The sequence below is a fragment of the Cheilinus undulatus genome, linkage group 8, assembly GCF_018320785.1.
Source record: "Cheilinus undulatus linkage group 8, ASM1832078v1, whole genome shotgun sequence".
Lineage (NCBI taxonomy): Eukaryota > Metazoa > Chordata > Actinopteri > Labriformes > Labridae > Cheilinus > Cheilinus undulatus.
In genome coordinates, this window is record NC_054872.1 from 23,046,384 (window position 1) to 23,068,700 (window position 22,317).

A 22,317-nucleotide genomic window follows, 5' to 3' on the forward strand; every position below is an offset into this window, starting at 1 on the left:
AAGCAAACGCAACTCTGTAGTATATGGCTCATACTAAAGCGTTACTCACTCAGTTACTCAGTCAGTCAATTACTCAGTATACGGACAGAGCCATCTGTAGGGCTGCCCTCAGCAGTCAGCCAAAAATATGCTTGGCCTTATGTGGTTCTTCAATCTGACATTCAACATTTTGATTAGAGCTGAGGCACCATGAAGAACTCTATTTCTGCTTCAACATTTATGCTTATTTAGTTAGCTCTTAGCTGATTAACTTCTACAAGCTAGCTTAGCTTTATGACTCAGCATTATCGCTTCAACGCGACTCACCAATTCAGGAGCTCCTCTGTCACACTGTACTGCATTCTGATTGGCTGAGGCACTTCCTTGTTTAGTTACCTCTGGATGGAAAGTAAGAATTATAATACACAATATAGGCCTAATGGACCCAAGGACACTCAGAGTCCACTCTGAAACTAAATATGGTGCATAATTTGTAATTCTAGACATATCATTTACAAACCTCTGTCTTGGAATGTGTAAAAGGCTATCTTTTTAGTTTAGTGCATCGGTCACTGCCATCATGGTCCATCTATGTAGTAAAGAAATCAAGTTTTTTGACTGCCTCTGAATCCCAGCTCAATTGCCACTCAAAGGTACATTTATTCATCCACTATTTTATTTTTAAGCTCCTATGATGATCTTGGGGATGGAAGAGGCAGAAAGTAATTGCATTTACTCATATTACTGTAACTGAGTAATAGTAGTAGTAGTAGTAGTAGTAGTAGTAGTAATTTTCAGTATTTTCTAAATTAAGTTATTTTGCTTTTACATACGTATATTTTGGGCTAAGTATTGTACTTTACTCCATTTCAAAAAGTTTCCATTACCAAGTAAAAAAAAAAAAAAACACACGCATCAAGGAGGTCCAGGCTTTCTCTCAGCAACATAAAACTAAACTTATGATGGCCAATAGCCCATAGAATAAGAATAATTCCATGTTCATCCAAAAACAGCTGTTGCTATACTCTACTATAAAAGTATTATTTAATTAAGCCTAGCATTAGTTTGTTCAGGACCATGTCCTGTAGGAACTGACGGCCAGTACTATGAGCTGACAGGCAGCCGATCCTAATTATTGCCTCCCAGCTTCCACAGCCTATCACATCTCTTTCTCTCTCTTCACAGCATTGTATTTAAACATGACCTACATCTCACTGATCCCAGCTTGCATTAATGCTGATTCACCACGCTGCTGCTGTTGGCAAAGCTTAACCTCCTCCACCCCAGCCTCCTCCTTTATAGCGCCAAGTAAAACTGTATATCCATTTGGCAATATAATGGTTAAATGTATGACGAGAGTGTGTCTGACTGAAATCTAAACAACGTGGTTAGAGATTCATATTCTCTTGTTGTTACTCCACATCAAGGAAAGATCATGCTATGCTGTACAACCCTTTAGGATATCATAAGTAGCTACTCAGTACTCTGTACTTTGCATAAACCATATGGCTCACTTTTAACCTGAATATATTAAAGAAACAGTAATTTTAATTCTATTTAAGTACATTTTGTAGTCTTATTAGAAAGTGGAAGCGTTTAGGAACAACAGCAACTCAGCCACAAAGTTGACGACCACGTAAAATCATAAAGTAGGGTCAACGACTGTTAAAGCAAATGGTGTGGCCTGTGGGGGTGCTACGCCATATTAAAGAGTATGTGTTTGAGTCATTACAGTCCCTGTTGGTGTAATGGTTAGGCAGCTGAATACTTTAGTCCATGTAATAAATGTTTGTATGTTTTGTATCCTTTTTTACAAAATCCATTCAACCCTGAATCAACTCAGGCTCTGTGCACTATTCCACTATTAACACATCTATGTTTCAAATCACTATAGCTTAATTCATGCTTTTCAGACTAATACCCCACCAACTGACAATCACTATTCCAACCAACACCAGGGTACAACACACTGTGTAAATTGGCATGTGCATGAATATTGGATTGAGCAGGAGAGCTGAGTATCCAGATTGATATTATGCGTATTGCCACCATTTTGTTCCTACATCAGTCTCTGCCAAAGCTTCATATTCCCCAAAAATATCAGCACTGGCTCGTGTTCCCATTAATTAAGGTAAATTTTGTTTATTCACAGAACAGTTTCTACATGCTCTGACAACAACAACAGGGGAAAATTAGAGAGCCTCCTGCACATCATTTCTCCAACTATTCAATGCTCCATTTAGTCCAAAGTGGCTGATGATTATGACAAGCTGGATTACCATCAGCAGCAGCGGCAGAGAGTCGATGTGACGGCCATGTGGGTTTGGATAATTTAACAGTTTTTAAATTCAAAACAGGTTGTTCCATCTCATCCTCCCTTTTGTTTATGAATAAATGATTTCTCATCATTGGCTTCTCTCCCTGTTCATTAAAACCAAAATCATCGGCCAACAATTTCACTCATACTAATCCACCAGGCTGCCACCTTATCACACATACACACACACTAATCTAGCCACAAACAAAAGTGCAATATCTTTGTAAATGTGTTTCTGAGCACATTTTCTGTTCTGGTATGACCTGAAGCACGGTATTGACCCTGTTGTCACCCAATCAACAAAATCAATTACCTTAATTAACTATGCACACAGCAATCGCACACAAATACAAGACAGCCCACACACAGCATATTTAAAATGACTTACTGACAACTAAATAAGACCCAAATAAAAAATGAGTTGTATTTATTAAGATACAAGACAGCTCTCCCTTCCTCTGAAAAACAAGATCAGGGTTAAGATGTTAAGGTGGCAAACATCCAGTTTCAGCCATCTTCCTCCGTCTGTCTAGCTCACTGCTGCATTGGAACAAAAACATAAAGTGCCGGGTCACTCCTCGTACACTGAGAGAACAAAATTTACATTTCCTTCTGTGAAACCTCTCAAGGCCAATGTAACCGTCAGAGAAAAGGAAAGAAACAATCCACTGTGTTGGCTACAGCTAACTCCTCTGAAATAAATAAAGTATTTGATTGTTTCAGCAGAAGGAGGGATTCAGTGTAGCTGAAGACTCACACCTATCAAATCTAATTGTCTAAACTGTGCCTCCTCAAATAAAGGAACGACACATTTGCAATAACAGAGATGCTTTGTATAGGAAATAAACACTGCAGAGCGAAACATAGTTATAGTGAGGACTGAAAGTCTATCTGTGAGTCTGTCAAGGACTTTCACATTTAACGTGATATTCAATTTTTTATTTATTTATTTAATCATGTTTTATGGTATCTTATCTTGTTGTGTTGTATCATGCCATGTGGCATATTATCATACAAAACTGAGGAGGCAGGGCTTAGCTTTTTTTTAAATCTCAGGGTATGGTGGCTAACGATCACAACAAAAACCTTTTAACAGACAGTTTTCCTCAATGAGGCTAGGTGTTCTATTGATAGGCATCTGACTACATGTTGTTGACATCAGGTCAGGGTGTTAAACTAGACTGATGATGCAGGAGAAATTCTGACTTGCCAGTCTTCTCAAATCATGAGGGGTCCTAGACGTGTCATTGATAACGTCAAACAATAAAATAGTATTGTTCCACATGTTCATATTTGGCCTGACATTTGAAAGGGCTGGGACGATGTAGTCTAGCCAAAATCTGGCTGAATTTGCATCGTCTGATCCGGCCTTAACCTGACACTCACCAATAGGATAGCATTTGCTCCCTGTCTTGAATATCATTTTCCAGAGTGGCATTATGAAATTTCCCATACCCAATCTTTTTTCCCTGCGGGAACTTTTTGTTTATAGACTGCTAAGCATGCATAGCTATCTAACTAGGCTATTTTTCTTTACATGTTATCACATTCGTACCTCAGGTTCTGTTTGAAAGATGCCCTGTCCATACTGAGTCCACAGTCATTCCATCTTTGTTATTTTGGTCTTCAGAGCACAAGACTGCTAGCATCACTCAGAGCAATTCTGACGCAGCTATGATTTACACTCCCTAACCCACCCAGGACAACATAAGATTTTTGTTGCGGTGTCTGACATGGTATTATCACATGGTACTATGTCAGACATGTCATATCCTGTTGTATCTTGTCGTGTCGTATGGTTATATGTTATCTGGCCTGTCATATCTTGTGATACATGTCATGTCGTGTCATGCCTTGTGCCTTGTCATGTCCTATCATATGGTATCTTGTCATGCCTTGTTTTGTCCTGTGATATGATATCTTGGCTTATCATTTAATGCCTTGTCATTCCTTGTCATGTCCTGTTATGTGGTATCTTGTTGAGCCTTGTCGTGCCACGTCATACATTGTTTTATCCTTTCATGCAGTATCTTGTCATGCTTAGTCGTGTCATGTCATTCCTTTTCTTATCCTGTCATGTGGTATCTTGTTATTCCTTGTCCTGTCATGTCATGCATTGTTGTACCTTGTCATGTGATAACTTGGGTGCTTTGATGTGCCTTGCCGTGTCATGTCATGCCTAGTTGTGTCCTGTCATGTGGTATCTTGTCATGTGTCGTCATGTTATGTCACACCTTGTCATGTCCTGTTATGTGGTATCTTTTAGTGATCTGTCATGTGGTATCTTGTAGAGTCTTGTCATGTGGTATCTTGTCGTGCTGGGTTTTGTCCTGTCATATGGTATCTTGACATGTCATGTTGTGCCTTGTCATATCCTGTTATGTGGTATCTTGCCTTGCATTGTCGTATAATGTCATGCCTTGTCGTGTCATGTAATGCCTTGTCATTTCCTTTCATTTGATATCTTGCCATGCTTTGTCCTATCCTGTCATTTGGTATTGTGGTGTGCCTTGATGTGTCATTGCTAGCCTTGTCTCATCCTTTTATATTTCTTGTTGTGTCCTGTCATGTGGTACCTTGTCATTTCGTGTTGTGTGGTGTCCTGTCATGTGCAATCTTGTCGTGCCTTGTTGTTTGCCGTTATGTGGTATCTTGTCATTTCGTGTCATGTCGTTCGGTATCTTGTCATGCCTTTTTGTGCCTTGGCCTGTTGTATGGTTATATGGTATGTTATCTTATCTTTCTTATAGTATCTAGTTTTATCATGTAGTGCCATGTCATATCGGGTACATTGTGTTGTTACCCGTTACACTCTGTCTTGTTGTTTGGTCATAGTAAACCTTAATTTATTGTGTCCTGTCATATGGTATCTTGTGGTGTCATGTTGTGTTATGTCATGCCTTGTTGTGTTGTACGGTCATGGTATATTATCTTGCAGCGTTGTTTCTTATCCTTAAGTACAGTGATGCACCAGCTAAATGTTATATTTAAAACTTCAAACTTCAGCTTCGTCACTAAAGTCACATTAGCATTTGCCTAAGATCTCCAATCTGCCTAAGTGCAGTCTCACACATATAAGTGTTCATATTTAACATATCAAAAGATGTTCCCTGCCAACAAATCAAGTTCATTTAGCCTAAAATCTACTCCGAATGCAGCATTAACATATTCATGGTAAATTATTTGACAGACACTGAAATGAACATGTCAATGTTACCCGCACATGATTAAATAAATTGACTTTTTACTTCAGGCAGTAACAATTTTCTGAAATTGTTGCATTTTTATGCATTAAAGTATCTGTTATGTACTTTGCAAATACATTTTTATTAGATTGGTGTATTTGTCTAGTCAACAAAAAAAGTAACTTTCATTTCAGTTCTTCCTTGTTCATTTGGTTTTACTAAATTCTAATCCAGATGTCTCGGTGAAACTTATCAGTGTGTAAAAGCAGATGTCCCATAGCTTCTCAATGATAAAATGATGTGCAAAGACTCTACAATTTCTTGAGCAACGCATGAAAATTTGGCACCGATGAATTGCTGTCACTAGGTGTAAATGATATTTAGTAAAAGTTTGAAAACCAGATCATGTGTAACATCAGGCAGTTCTTGTAGAGAAATCCCTCCTGGACTGACCCACTCTCTGGCAGTGGGAGTTCCTGATGATATCCAGACATTTGTGTTGTATATACAAACATCCTCAAACACAAACTAATCCCTCGAGTCTAAATCCCCCTCTGACCAGATGTTGCAGCTTATAGGGGAGGGATAGACCAGGCAGAAATTAATAGCTATCACATGGTCGCTAATGAAGGGATTGAGCGGAGCACGCTCTACAGTGTCTTGGAGGCCGTCCGTGTCCTGCTGTGATTCCCTGGGATCAAACCTGAGCCTAATATATGGTGTCACACTTCTGTCTCTCCTCTGACTTCTGCCTGCTTACAATGGATAGCATGACCTACCGACCTGCTGATGAAAACTGGAATAAAATGTTCAGAGAGAGAGAGAAAATGGGAAACAGCGAGGGGAGAAATAAATTAAAGGAAACAGAGCGAGAAGCATGAACATAGAGAATAGAGGAAAGAAAAAGGAAATGGAAAATAGAGACAACTAAGTGAAGGAAAGAGAGAGACGGATGAAAAGTAGAACCCCTACATTCATTTTAAAGTAATCACTATTTAATAAGGACTTCCTGTGGTAAATAAACACAAAGCGGCTCCACGTTGATCGATTCAGGCTTTAAAGAAAATTTAAACAGCACAAAAACACTCTTAAAGATCAATTTAATAGAATAAATTACTTTTAAGGCTGAATTTCTTTCTTTATTCAGTCGTAAAAACAGATCAATGAGTACACTGTGACACATGCGGATTATTGATTTTGAAAAAACAATTTCAGAGAAAAAAAAACATCTGAGTTCTGTGTTTGCTCCTATAAACAAGAGCTGCTGCTTCTTGCTTGCCAGACTCGACATGCTGGGAGGAATAAAAGCCACACACATAAACAAACACAAAGCAGGGTCAGCTAATTGGTTAATAGTCCCTTGGGGTGACTTTTATCTAATCTCTGTCACAGTAAGTCTGACCCTCTACATTCACAGGGTACTGATATCAAACACACACACACTGTATTCACAACACAGAAACAAATATACTCTCCCACATTAATGAACTGCAGTCGTAAGATTTAGATGACTTGTATTTAATAAGGTGGATACAGAATCTGTACTGGCAGATCTAGGGAGGGGTAGATGGAAGGGTATGTCAGATCCCATCATTTTGAATAACCATGCCACCTATAGTAAGCTAGTTAGATTGACTACAAGTAACAAAGACTGAAAGGAGCACTATGATCCAAAAGATGCTCTTCAACAGAGTTCAGTGTGTCATCCTTGTTATGTTGAAGTTGTTCGCCACAAGCAGGACTTCTCTTTTACAGAGTAAAAGCGACCATCACAGCTAACAACAGCTACTAGAGCAATGAAATAAGTACGACTACAGATCAGCCAAATGTTGCTGTTTTGTCTCTGAGTAGCATGTTTTGGTCAGTGGAGAAGTTATCATCTGTAACTGCAATCAATCAGTGCATCTCTAGTTGAAATGAAAAATTTTTAACAGTCGTGCCCAAAAACTTGCCGGAAAGCACTGCACTCTTTGATGAGACTCTGTGTGATTAAATCAGGTTTGCTGAGGTGAGGTTGATTGCAAAGCACACTGGAGCGTTATATCACGTCAAGCAGCAAATCATCACAGCTTGAATCATCACAGTTACAACACACTTATTAAAACCGCTCTGAAGCGTGGAGGCATCAGCTGAAGGGTTACGAGAGCTGCCATGCTCCTGGGGTGAAACGGCGTGATGATATGGAGGTGATATGATTGTGAGTGTGAGGTGATCTGATTGGAATGAGACCGCACATCAAACAGAGACACACGGGGGAGGACGAGTGGGAAACAGGGGAGGAGAAGATGGAGGGGGTCATGAGAGGGAAAAGAGGGGGAAGATATAGAGGTAGAGGAGGGCAGAAAGGTGAGGGGAAGGCTTCAGAGATGGATGAGGGGAAGAGTGATGGACGGTGATGATGAGCAGAGGAGGAGTGGCTGAGGTGGGAAGTGAAGGAAGAGAAAAGATGGATGGGGTGAGAAAGGGGGACAAGAGTTGGCTTGAAAGGCAGGGAAAAGATAAGAAGGACAAGTGAGAAGAAGAAGAAGTAAAAGAACTTACCTTGACCCTGTGCCTTGCTGGGAAAATGGGAAACCAGCACCAGTAACAGCAGTGGAGCCCACAAACACCATCTAATCTGCAACATCCTGACATCCAACATCCTCACAACCAGCAGTCTAGACCTGAAAAAAGGGAAGAAAAAGCAGAGAGAAATAGCTTGACAAATATTCTTTAAAAGGAAAGAAATGAGGGGATTTCAATCATTCAAACTCTATGAATGCCTTTCAGAGAAAGACATGGCTCTGTGGGGGTCAAGAAGATCCACCTTGCCCACACAGCCCCAAGATGCTGATCTGAAATAAATTCCCCCAGTCTAATATCCCCTTTGACACTATCACAGAGCAGCTGTCTATCTGTCTACAGACTGACCACAGAACAGCAGTCGAGACGCCCGCCTACATGGAGCAAAACCGAGGGTTAAACAGAGAAGGACTTTGTTAGAGAAGAGAAGAGAAGAGAAGAGAAGAGAAGAGAAGAGAAGAGAAGAGGAGAGAAGAGAAGAGAAGAGAAGAGAAGAGAAGAGAAGAGAAGAGAAGAGGAGAGGAGAGAAGAGAAGAGAAGAGAAGAGGAAGATTTCAGTCTCAAATGTGTCTTGAAGTTGAAAAACTTTATTTTTAATGCCTCCTCAAGAGACCTGAGCATTAGTTTGGAAAGCAGTTTGAGTTTCTCCCACCTGAAAAGTTTTAAAGCTCAGCCTTGTCCTTTTTCTCTTTAAACCAAAAATAATGTCTGCAAATCTCCTGAAGGTCCTGTTTCTGCATAAAATCCAGTCCCGGAGAGGCTTTAGAGCAGATGTTTAGGCTTTGTGTTGGCCTGATGGTCTTCAGTTAGTCAGAAATTGTGTCCATCATTGAAAGAGGGATGTGGAGCCATTTTTCTTGTTATTTTGGTGATGGACCACAAGGCCAAGCATAAATAAATTCTCCACAAAAAGTTCTGATTTTGGACATGGACATTTTCTTCATAATCCACACACAAAAAAGAAAGAAATCACCCAAATTTTTTTGAAAATTCTTAAACATATTTTGAAACATCCCTTTAAGAAGTACCCAGAAATTCTCCTAATATTATTTAACATGTGCCTTAACACTCTGATAAAAATTCATCAGAATTCAAATCCACAAATCAAATTTTCCACTTTTTTTTATAATTCTTTAAAACTTTGAAGTGAATAACCTAAAATTTCAAAGCAAATTTCCCCAAAGTCTTTTCACAAAAATCTTTCAATACATTCTTGAAATCTCCATGAAAATAATGTCAAATTCTCCCATTCAAATAATTCCCCCCAAAAATTCCATGAAAATTCTTAAAAATTGCAAAGGACATCCCCAACTAAACTCCTCCCAAAATCCATGAAAATACCTGAATGTTTCAAAGGACCGTCCCACCTAATCCTCCAAATTTCCAATAAAATTAATGAAAGTTTCAAAGGACTCCCACCTAATCCCCCAAATTTCCAATAAAATTCCTGTAAATTTCAAAGGACATCCCCACCCAAACCCAAGAATATTCTTGAAAATATGGGAGGACAACTTCACTCAAATCCACCAAAAATCCATGAGAATTCTTGAAAAATATCAAAGGACATCCCCACCTAAATTTCCCCAAATTACAAATAAATTTCCCAACTTTTCATAAAAGTACCTACATTTTCAAGCAATTTATCACCAAAATTCATACCAAATTCCCAAAAATGACGTATAAAAATGTTCCAAAATTTCAATGAAACTTCCTGAAAAATTCCCTCAAACAAGTTTCAATGAAAACATCAAAAAATTAAATTTATTTTTCTTCCAAAACGTACGATGAAACTTTCCAAAATATACCAACATATCCCCCAATTTTCCATTAAAAATACTTGAAAATTTCCAAGCAAATTCCCCTAAATATCCAAACAAATTCACAAAAATTCCTGAAAATTTCATTACAACTTCACCCAACATTTAAATTATTTAAACTTCTTTAGACATTCCTGACAATTATCTCAAAACTTCTGACATCATAAATTTTACTATAAGCCAACATAATCTCATGGTGCGACTATGGCTCAGTAAAGTCCCTTTTCCCTTAATGGGAAGGCTGTGGGTTCAGTCCAAGCTCCTCCTTAACTACAGTTTGTTCCCACTGCTTTGTCTGCCATCAGTGTGTGAATGTGATCTGCTGTGGAAAAAGCTCAAGTCCATTCACCATTAAAGTCCTCATGTAAACATGCAGGGTTGGGAGGGTATATTAAAAATAACAATGCTGCAATTTGCACAGCAGTGCTTCTATTAATAAAATCTCCCTAATTTGTCTTGATTCAGACGTTTTATTTCATACTTGCACAGACGAAGAAAAAACATCAAAGGAGGAGAAAAAGAGAAGAGACAAAAGATGAAAAAGAGGGACAAAATTTAGTAGAGGATAAAGATGGTGACAGGGAAAAAGCAGAGTTTGATTGACAGTCCAGAGAGGGAACACTTCTCGACTGCTTTTGTCCACCTCCTCTTCTCCCTATCTCAACCCCCTTTCCTCCTCCTCATCCTTTGACTTCCTACTTTTTTGTTCTCTGAACCCTCTCCTCCACAGATCCCCCCCACTCCTCTCCACCTTTCACCTCCTCTCCAGTCTGCCAGTCATTATTACACACTGAGGGCAGACACACACACAAAGACATCTTATCTCTGCTCTTCTCGGGGAAACACACTGGCTGGCTGACTGTATGAATAAAACAGCACGTGTAGCAAAAGTTGTTTCATGACTGGGTCTGTGTGTGATCTGGAGGTGTAACACTCAGTGGTACTGAACGAACAGCCAGCTCGTTTTAATCCAGTCTGTGTCAAAAGGCCAGGAAGATGGCAATGCATAATAAGGAGCAGAAACTACTCCGGGAATTAGGAGTGATATTTTGTTTCTTACATCAGCCCGAGGACATGAAGAGGGGAATGAGAAAGCTTGAATTAGTCTTAGCCTACCACACATAAACAAAGCAGAAATACGCACACAAGAGACTTGATGGCAGTAAAGTCAGGTTTTCTCTTCAGCACTAAAACTTTCTTTTGCAGATTCTCAGTTGGATGCAAAGGGCAACTTCAGCTGCTTAACTGGTTAATGAAAAACAGGGCAAAGGCGCCACCCTAAGTCAATTTACGCACAGTGTGCTTGATTTGCATGTTTTTAAAGCCTATTTATGGAACCCAGAGTGCACTTTAATGCAGTTTATTACGGTAGATGGCACGCGAGCAACTGAAAGGACTGCTTTAAAAAAGAGAAATTATATTTTTTTGGAGAAAGCAGCTTTGAATATAAAAATAAATGTTGAAATCAGCATTTTGGATGGATTTTTTCACTTGCCTGAACTGCACAAGTTTAATCCACAAAGCATGCAGTCAAGATAATTTCCCAGTGATAATTTCAAAGTGCTACTGAGTGATTCAAATTAACTTTCTCTGTCGGATCTGGGTCAAACAATCTGATTTATTCAAATGAAGTCGTTTCGTTCAGCGGCTCCATGCAGCGCCGCGCACCTGAGAGCGCCTCATCCACTCACACTCTCACAATGAATGAAATCTACATTCATACCTCTTCAGTCATCAATTCAAGGCGTCCTTTTTATCCTCAAAGGAAAAAATATCCGCGGAATACCAAAGACTGCTGCTGCTGCCTCCAAATGGATCCCTCTTTCTTCTTTCCCTCTCTCCCTCTCTCTTTCTTTTCTCTCACTCCGTCTCTCCGGATACTACTCGGTCAGTCCGGGGTGGGTGTTTCTCTCCTCGTTATTCAGCCATCCCTCCCTCCAGCTATTCCTCCCTGTCCCAACCCTTCCCTCTCCTTCGCCCCTGTTCATCTCAGAAAGAGAGAGAGGAAGAGAGAGAGAGAGACGGTGCCGCTGCGCAAAAGCCTCCGCTGCCAACCTGCAGGTTTCAATCCGGCTCAAGCCCCTGGGGGCTTTCTATGTTTGTGCACCTCCGCGATCACGACGGGACTTGTCGACTTTGTCGTGTAGACATCTCCGGATTCAGAGGCTGTAAAGGAGCCACATGGAAGCAGAAAGTCTGGTAAAGAAAAGTCCGCCTGGAAATGGCTCCGTGCGCTCGGAGCAGGTGCGTGGCCATGCCCTGCTGCGCTGCGAGCTCTGATGTTTAAAGGCACAACGCCGTAGATTTTGATGCTCTGCTGAAATACAAACAAACAAAAGTAGACTACATAACAGAGAAGAGCTTCTTTGTTTATATCATTTTACCCAAATGGTAGATTTGAAAAATATTCCAAGTCATAAACCTCTTAGAACGAACCATCTCATAATCTGGGAATACAATCCTTTATTCTTAATCTTTACAGGAGAGGAGGAAGACGTACCCTATATGGAAAAAAGTATTTGGACGCCTCACCGTTACATCAACAGGGACTGTAATGATACTGTATTTAAATACATGCTCTTTAATACAGAGTTTGTCCCCCTCTTGCAGCTTTTACAGCCTCCACTCCTCTTGGAAGACTTTCCACAAGATTTTGGCGTGTTTCTGTGGGAATTTGTGCCCATTTATTCCATAGAGCAGTTATAAGGTCAGGCACTGGTGTTGGATGAGAAGGCCTGGCCCACAATCTCCATTCCAGTTCATCAAAGGTGTTCAGTGGAGTTGAGGTCAAGGCTGTGTGCAGGCAAGTTGAGTTCTTCCACACCAAATTCATCAAACCATGTCTTTATAGTCCTTGTTTTGTGCAGTCATATTGGAAAAGAAAAGGGCCTTCCTCAAACTATTACCACAAAGTTGGAAGCAAGACATTGTCCAAAATGTCTAGGTATGCTGAAGCATTAAGATTGGCCTTCACTGGAGATAAGGGGCCAATCCAAACCCTTATAAACTGCCCCATACCATTATCCCCCCTCCACCAAACTTCACAGTTGACACAACGCATTTCCACTGCTCCACAGTCCAGCGTCAGTGTGCTTCACACCACTCCATCCCACACTTAGACTTAGACTTGGTGATGTGAGGTTTGCATGCAGCTGCTCAGCCATGGAAACTCATTCCTTGACGCTCCCGCTGCAGTTTTCATACTAACATTAATGCCAGTGGCAGTTCAAAGCCTCTCAGCTAGGGCATCAGCAGAGCATTGGAGACTTTTATGCACTATGTGCCTTAGCAATCACTGACTCCACTCTGAATTTACATGGTCTTCCGCTTCCTGGCTTAGTTGCTGTTGTTCCTAAATGCTTCCACCTCCTGATAATATCACTTACAGTTGACAGTCAACAGGGATGAAATTTCATGAACCATCTTCTTGCAAAGGTGGCATCCATCACAGCCCCACGCTTTAAGTCACTGAGCTCCTCAGAACGACCCATTTAGCATGGCAAATGGTTGTTAGTGACTGCATCACTTGGTGTTTGATTTTATACACCCAACAGGTCTGATTAAAATACCTCCAATATTCGACCAAATACTTTTGTCCATATAGTGTATAAGTGGTGGTGAAACATATGAAAAAAGGGCTTGTAAATGAACATTTCCCTCACTTTTTTGCTGATGAAATTAGCGCTACAGGACTGAAAATAAGGGGAAACAGCTAGCCATACCCAAATAGGGAAAACAATACAAAAAATAATTAGCACATTACTTGTTTGTTTTCCTCAGATCCTTGTGTGAAACTGTTCAGAGGCCCAGTGCCATGGATGCTTGTAGAGGACATGCATCTATTCATGAATTCATTGAAGTTTTCAAAGAAATCCAGACATTTCCTGTTGTTTTCTCTAGATTTGAGCTTAGTAGCTCTCAAGAATAAGGTTTGGATTTTTGTAATAACTTCATTTCAGTTTTATGTGATCTCAACTTATATTTCATGCTATCTTGAGATGACAAAGCTGATTTTCATTATGGATTTATTTCTCACAGCCATTTATCTTGTAATAATGGAATAAACCTCAGTTGATATTAAAAATATCCAGCTGGTCACTGTGATAGGTCAGACCAGGACACACCATACTGCCATTCCCAGCACTAATAAGGTCAACATCAGAACCCAATACCAGTTTCTCACACTTTTCAGCTCCAAAACTGAGTAAAATCAACCAGGATGATAGCACCAATGCTACCAATCCAACACACTTGCACTGATACCATCAATAAATCACAGCTGGTGAGGGCCTATTCTCTGGGTTTGTCAGTGGCCCAGTCAAATCTGTGGGCAGGCCTGGCTAGGACCCACCATGACCTCTTCAATGACAAATTGCAACCCAGATTTCTTAACCATAACCATATTTTTAAATGAAAAATGATGCATATGAACTTGAGACGGAATAAAAGATGTGACTGAACAAAGAGATGGAGACTTTTCCTTCAAAATAAAAGCACATAATAAGCTTTTTGCCTAATTTTTGCAAAGCATACATCCATGACCCACTTAAAATGGCTTTGCGACCAACTTTAGGCTCCCGACCCTCCATATGAGAATCAAGGTTCTCAAAATCAGTGTCACCAATAAGTCATCTTTCCACACTCTTTTCCACAGTTAGTTTTGGATACACCAGTAGTACGTTGCATTTTTGCATACTTCTTCTGAACCCACTTTGCACTCTTATGATTTGGAACATGATCTATGTTTGTTTTGTGCTTTTGCAACTTGGAGAGAAGATATTATCAAAAAGAGGTCCCAATAAAGCCGGCAGAAGTTATCAAATATCCTGGGAAAATAGAGTAAATAAAAAGTACAATTGCTGCTCTGCTTAGTGCTTCCACATAAGATGTGGTTTTATCCCTGATAAAGTTAGTGAGGCTATTTGTCTCATATGGTTTAGACTGTGATCACTGATCTGATAGGGTGTGTGTGTGTGTGTGTGTCTCCTCATCTAACTCTCATCAGAAGAACAAATGGGTGTGTTTGTCAAACTGTGGCTTTAATCTTGGTTAAAGTGGGCATTAAAACAAACCTGTTAGCTGAGGCGTTCTTTTCTATGGGGCTTAAATAAGAGACCTGTGCGTACTTTGTAATCCCCCTCATGCTCTCCTCTCCTCTGCTGTTTCAGAGACTTTGTGGCTCGCCCTGAGGGGGAACACTGGGAGTGATGGGAAACACAGAAGGGTGAAATGTGCCAGTGGCTAGCTGATTTGAAACGAGGAGTAGCTTCACTCCAGGTGTGTCCCTGGGGCGCTTCACACACAAACACTCATGCATGCACACAGACATTTAAATGCTCCAGAAACACACACTTGCACCCCTTAGCCAAACAACTGTCCAGATGCAACAAACGCTATAATCAAGTGGATAAGGATTCAGTCCTCCTCATCCTCTTCCTTCCTTCCTGTCCCTCTGCCATCCTCTTTTCCGTTCATCTGTCGTCTGTTAACAGGAGACCACACACCACACAAATACTCACTATACACGTGTAGACGCCAAGTGTACACAATTAGGGCAGGATGTCTTGACCTACAGTCTATTATTTAGATATCAGACCTACCTCAGTAACCCTAAAAACAACATGTAGTATGTACCTCACAGATAAGCACTTCTAAGTTAGATCAGCTGTGTATTCTCAATGAAACTACTGAAATGTTTCTCCGCTCTTTAATTTATTAGCTGAGCAGCTTTTAAACATTAACTGAAGCTACAATTTAAGTGATCAAGAAATTGATGTTTTTTGTCTATTTTATGCAAAGTTAATTAAAGAATAGATATCAGTAGTAAATAATGAGCTTTAACACTTCTTCACCGTTGTGATAGATTGTCATGAAACTGTGTTGAGACTCTCATGATCCCCAGAGGATAAATCCATCTGACTTTGTTGATACCTTGAAGATAAATCCTGGTTAAGTAGATCGCATCTAGCCTGATATTTCCTCACAGAATAATTTAGCATATGAGGACACATGAACTTGTCATGGTAGCTGCTGTGGTTGCTAACATTGATGGATCCAGTTGAAGAGACGAATTCATGCTGTAGGCAGTCAGAACTGAAGCAAAAACATATTTTCTGCCAAGAAAAGCTTTGCTCTTCTTTTGATCAAGAAATGCTGTCCAGTTAGCTACAGCCAAGCTAATTGCTACACCAGCAACCATGCGGCCAGGAGAGCAAAAACATGCTGTCCTGCAAGAAAAGCTTACTGTGTGGTTCTTTGCATCTTCTAGTTATAATGTGGCCAAATTTTGATAAAAACTTCAAGCTGCATTCAATCTAACCGTAACACCATTGTTAACTGGCTTGCAGTACAACTACACCCCACCTGTAGCTACCAGCTCATGCTTCTTAAATGTCACTGATTGGTCTGGTCTGTCCTCAGAATGGGCCCTGTCGTTTCAGACTGGAGCTTTGAAAGACTGATCTGCCCGATGTCAGATATGGAATCTCGTCAGTTCAGGCTGATAACTGGTAGACTCCAAGAGTTTGTTTTGAAGAACTGGGTATGTCCTATAGTTCTCAGGCTTTATTACCAGAAGACAGATGCTTCAAGAAAGTTGTTCTCTAGTTTGATTGCATTCAAGAGGACATATTTTACCATTTTAAGACAAGTTTGTATTGGTGTCAGAGGTCCCCAAAACATGCCTGTGAAGTTTGTTTCTGAAAAAACATTCCAGTGTTGGATTTTTGCATGTCTTAAAACCCCTCTGTTTCAGCCCTGCTCAAAATAAGCTGTTTCTGTGTCTGTAACTTTAAAGGGATACTTCAACATTTTGGCAGATTCGCCCATTGCCATAATTCCTATAGTCTTAGTAATAGGTCTGTTTCCTTCAGTTGTCCATGCAAGCTGTTTCTAGATATGGGGGGACCGTTAAACCAGCTGAATTTTTGCTTTCCCTCATCAAACTCATCAAATACACAATCCAACAACTCCAAAACGCTCTTGTGGACAAGTTGTGACCTGCACATTCACCACGCTATGAAATAATCATGGAACATTACGAGACGGAGATGTTTTAAAGTTAAATGCAAAGCCGGAACTTTTCTCCAGACATGGCTGCTGCACTGTGTCACTCCGCCCAGTGATTCACTCAAGAAATAGTTCTGAGTATTTGCTTCATGTCTCGTAATGTTACATAATCATACGTAATTATTTCATAGCGTAATGAATGTGCAGGTCACAACTTGTCCACAAGAGCGTTTTGGAGTTGTTGGATTGTGTATTTGATGAGTTTGATGAGGGAAAGCAAAAATTCCGTCTGCTAACACAGCGTTCACGGTGCAGCTGGTTTAACGGTCCCCCCATATCTAGAAACACCTTGCACCGACAACTAAAGGAACGGACCTATTACTAAGACTATAGGAATTATGGCAATGGGCGAATCTGCCATAATGTTGAAGTATCCCTTTAAATGTTACTAAATGTTACTGAGCTGTCTGACTCCGCCCCTGACTCCGCCCCTCTCAGGAAATGGATGTGACTTAATGGATGTGGCTCTCTTGATCTTCCTCTCAACAGGCAGCTGAGACGAAGCTCAGGAGAGGAGGGCGGACCTTTCTGTCAAGCAGGTAGGGCAAACTGAACCTGGGGGCGGGGCCAACTCCCCACATAGTCATGAAGGTCATGAAGGGGTGCCAGGGGCACATATTTTTCCTAGAAAAACCTGAAAAAGTGATTTTTTCAAAATATGTCCCCTTTATGCCAAATAGAGGAGTGCATTGTATTGGTCTTTGCCTGGGGAATCCAAACTACTCACCATCCCCCCGATTACATGTCTGGACAACTACTAGACTGATGCTATTATATCTGGTAAAGCCATATTAACACCCCACATGATGAGCTTTCAGTTGGTGGACTTTGTGATCTTCACTCTAATTGTAATGTTGAATAGAAAAATATCTGAGACAGAAACAACAGTGTCTGATTTAGCTGTTCTTTGTGTTTACTGATAATTAGTGATAAAGTATGTAAGCATGCTAACTTTACAAACCATCACTGTAAACATGGTAAATATTATCCATGCTTTGAATTTGCATATCAGAACTGTCATTGTGGAAAAGTGTGCTCAGCAAAACCAGCACTGGTAGCATTTTCTTGGCTGAAACTACAGGTGATAGGGCAGACCGTGTTTATTGTTCAACTTTGTATTCTGAGCTGCAGCTCTCACAGTTGGACTGTGACTGACAGCTCCTCTCCTCAGAGGTTCACACCAGCAGACCTAAAGACCTGCCCAATTGGTGAGCCAGGCTGCTGTCCTCCCTGTTTGTCATATGCTCATTTCTCCTGTTTTTTCCTTTTTTTATTGGTGCTCTACTATCATGACATTCCTTTCTTAAGTCCTTTCTTTAGCTCCTTTCTTCACTGTTCCTACTCTGCTCTCCTCCTTTCCCACCATTTCGGCCCATCAAATTTTAGGCTCTGCTGAATAATCGCATCAACCACGTGTTAGGGCTGATCAGGTTATTAAGCTCAGTAAGGTTTGACTATAGGAGCTCTGTCTTTATAGAGGTCAGGTACACTCTAAGATCTTAGCAGTACTGTCAAACATTCAGGAACTGTATACTTGAATAAATAATTCAAATCTCTGAAAAAAGCTGTTCTGGTCCAGACATCCAAAATCCTGACACATATGCCTGAGTATAAATCTGTGACCTGGACTGGTGGGACTTTAGGTTCTACCGTCTTCTACTTTTGGTATAGTACAGCTCAGGAATGTGAGAAATGTGTGTATTTTAGATCAGGTGACTCCCTGTGTGTGCATTGAGGTGATATGTGACAGATCTCACATTTGTAAAGCCTCAATGTTACTATGCTAGAAAATTTTATGATGACAAGTGAAAACTCTGACAGCCAATTATAGCTCATCTCACAGAAAATGCATTTTTCTTTTTGATAAGATAGCATGCATGTTGCCTTTCTGAAGTTTTTCATAGTTTTTATACCCTCAAGATGCGAGTTTGAGTTTTTTACCGCACCTCTGACAGGATCTTTTTTAAACCAGGGGGATCCAAACTTTTTTCACTGAGGGCCACATTCAGATTAATGCAAGAATGAATATGTTACATTGATATACCTCACCTCTGGTGTTTTAAAGGGAGTAAAACCAATCCAGTGTAGTCTAAGATATGCTTAGTAAGTGAAGAAGCTTAAAGAAATAAACAGCCATTGTCAAGGGCAGCCAGTCAGACCTCAGTGGGGCCCTGGTCGGCCCTGGCTACCTCTTGAATCGCCCTGGTCAAGATGAGGATGAGTCACATTGTAGAAGAGGGAGACACTGGAGGCTCATCTCTATATTCAGACACAAACTGCACCAAGCTGTCTCTTTATAGGTTTTACTCTCAAAGATGATTAGCATGATTTGCTTAGTGAATCGGACCTTAGACGAAGCAGGTTGCAGGCAAACAGAGTGATTTGTGTTACTGTTAGTCATGAAAACAGCAGCCCAAGTTAACATGAATGGTTTTCAGCTGGTGGGCTTTAACTACAACTTTTGGTGATTTTCAAAGAACAAATATAAGACGACTATGATAAGCTAAAGTTTCAAGCTGAAGTTGTTGTGATTTTAGCAGTGATTGGCTAATTTATGGAAAAGTTTGCTGCAACATGACGTCATACATGATGTTATGAGCATAATGAATGTGGTAATATATACTAGTGACTTTGTAGTAAACTTTGCCTACACTATGTTGCCTTACCTTTGGACAATTATAAACATCCTTGTTGGTCTTCTTTACATTAAGCTGACTGTGGGGTCTGCCACATGGATTACTCCAAAAGAGACACTTTGCTGTGTTTTATGTGAGCTTTAGGGAATTGACTTCATGCACATCTAACTGCATACATTTCAATAGAACACAAGAAAATCAAAATTTCTATTGCTTTTCTATGGAAGTGTACAAGCTGGATGTCCGTGTCCACTGCAAAAATGTGACTGGCTCATGGCATTGACAAGGACACCCATAAAGGGGGATAAAAGGGAGAGCTTTCTGGGGCCCATAGAGGTTAAGAATTCAAGGCCCATTGTAAAGTTAAGCTGTGATAAACATCTATATATTTTTACCTGGATAAAAATCACTCTTATCAAAGCAACAAACAACCCATTTTTGTTTATTTGTGCTTAAGTACAATACAGCTTTTTTTTAAAATCTAAACCTCTTTTCTTAAAACAGATTTACTTTTAAATTGGTATATTAACACTGTTCATGGGCATTTTGAACTACAGTTAGGAAAGTAATGTCAGACTTCATAGCTAAGCCATAATGTGCACAAAAGTCAGGATGCCAGAAAAGAAAGTTGCAGAAACTGACAAAACTTTAATGGAGGCAAATAGGAAAAAAGTGATAAAAATTCGTAAGAAGTGGCTAAATGGCAACAAGTGTCCCTAAAAGAGCAGAAAGTGGCTTGAAAGGACAAAAAGTGGCAAAAATAGGGGACAAGTGGCAAAAAAGTGGGGGGAAAAGGCAAAAAATTGGAAAATGGGTAAAAATTGGAAAAAGACGTTGCAAAAATAGGCAATGAGAAACAAAAAGGACGGCAGAAATGGGTGAAAGATTGCAAATGAAGTAGCAGAAAATGGTCAAAAATGGGTAAAAAGTGGCAAAAAATTGGCAAGAAGGTTTTTATGTGGCAAACAAAATGGCAAAAATGTGTCAAAAAATGTTAAAAAGAAGTGGCCAAAATAGTGGACAAGTGAATAAAAGTGCAAAAACTGACAAAAATGGGTGAAAAGTTGCAAATGAAGTGGCAGTAGGCAACAAGTGGCAATAAAGGGTCAAAAGCAGAAGAAATAGGAAAAAAGAACAACAAAAATGGGTTAAAGGTGGCAAAAAGATGTGTCAAAATGGGTAGATGGGCAAAAAAAGTGGCAAAAATTTGTGAAAAGGGCATAAAATGCATCAAATGGAGCAAAAAATGTGTTAAAAGTTGCTTAAATGTGGCAAAAATGGGCGGGAAGAGTTATAAGATAAGTTAAAAAGTAGCAGTAATGAATAATTATGCCATCAGAACCCAATAATAGCATGACATTCATCTCCAGAATGAGGTAACTGTTAGCCAGGATGCTAGCATGGATGTTACTGCTCCAGCACATATGCATTGACATCATCATGGAGAGCCCATTCTCTGTTTTTTTCAGCAAACTGTGTCAGCAGGCCTGGGTGCTGGACAGCGGGGTTTATTAAAAAGTCAACTGCAATGCAGTCAAGCACAGGCTTTATATTCCAACAGAGACCACATTTCATTTTATTTTTAGAATTTGCAGAGGGCCAATTACAAACAAACCATGGACCACAGTTGGCCCATGGGCTGCAGTTTGGACACCCCTGCTTTAAACAGATAATCCTCTTAGCAGCTGGTTCTTTGATTCAGGTAATATCGTCTATTGTAAACAGTCATCCACCTAGCGCTCCCTCTGGACCAGCATACTGTAATAATAGAAGTGTTTGAAGTCCACTACAAAGTTCTCTGATTATTATAAAAACATGATCCTCCATTGCTGCTTGGACAAACACAGAGAGCATCATTTCCTGGGCTGCAAAGGATTTCTACCAGGAAACAGGAACCTCTTCATTTGTGTTTACAGTAGAGGCCACATTTACAGCTGAAGTCAGTGAAAGAGAAGTGTTTTGGAGGATTTTTCAAAAAGGCTCAGTCTGTAAGATTAAGAGGGGATAGTGTCATATTGTTGTAACATTCAAATTTTTTAAGTGCACCTTTAAAAATTATGCAAACAAAAACAGTTTAAAATGTTTGCAAGCAGAGTAAAGCAGTGCTTAACAAATGTATTAGACCACCACCCAAAGTAAGGTTTATGTCACAGCTGCCCTAAATTAACAGCACTGATAATTACCAAAATCATTTTTTTTTGTTTCTGCAATGGTTAATAAACCAATATGTAGAAGCTCTTTAACCCAAATGATTTTTTAATGCTAAAATATAATTATTATTGTTATCTATGAATTTTCAAATTTACTGATTTACAAAAAAACTGAAAAAATAGTAAAGCACATTATTATTTCTTGATTAATATGTCAAATTATAGTTGTTTACTTGCATTCCTGAACAGAAAAATGAGTTTCAGTGGTTGAATGTTATGCTTGATTCATTTCTGACTTCTCAGAGAAGCCCAGTGAGTCGGCTCAAATTTGGGTACAAAAAGGTGAATTCAGTTTGAAATTCCTCATTCCTGTTCAAAATGGTCAAACGCCAAGAGCACACTGAAAATGAAAGAGTCTGCATTAAAGCACTTCATGATACAGTGAAACCTTACTTTGGGTGGTGGTCTAATAAATTTGTTAATCGCTGTAAATCACGTTGCCAGGGGGCTCGCAGAGATGACATGACAGGACATGAATCACCTTTCAGCCACCTCCTTCTGTATGCTTGCAGTTGTTTTCAATTTAGGACTCTAATGAATGAA

General features: G+C 39.9%; 1 protein-coding gene across 1 annotated transcript in view; it reads right to left on the reverse strand.

Annotated features, from left to right (window-relative positions):
* col14a1a (collagen, type XIV, alpha 1a) overlaps positions 1-18,294 on the reverse strand; it is a 194,361-nt gene extending 176,067 nt beyond the window's left edge. The window contains exons 1-5 of the mRNA XM_041793294.1: positions 18,271-18,294; positions 14,987-15,058; positions 11,968-12,177; positions 8,392-8,417; positions 8,023-8,144 (exon numbers count right to left, since the gene is read on the reverse strand). Of these exons, the coding sequence (XP_041649228.1) occupies positions 8,023-8,144; positions 8,392-8,417; positions 11,968-12,177; positions 14,987-15,058; positions 18,271-18,294 (454 nt within the window). The remainder of the gene's footprint in view (positions 1-8,022; positions 8,145-8,391; positions 8,418-11,967; positions 12,178-14,986; positions 15,059-18,270) is intronic.
* Between the last annotated feature and the right edge of the window lie 4,023 nt (positions 18,295-22,317).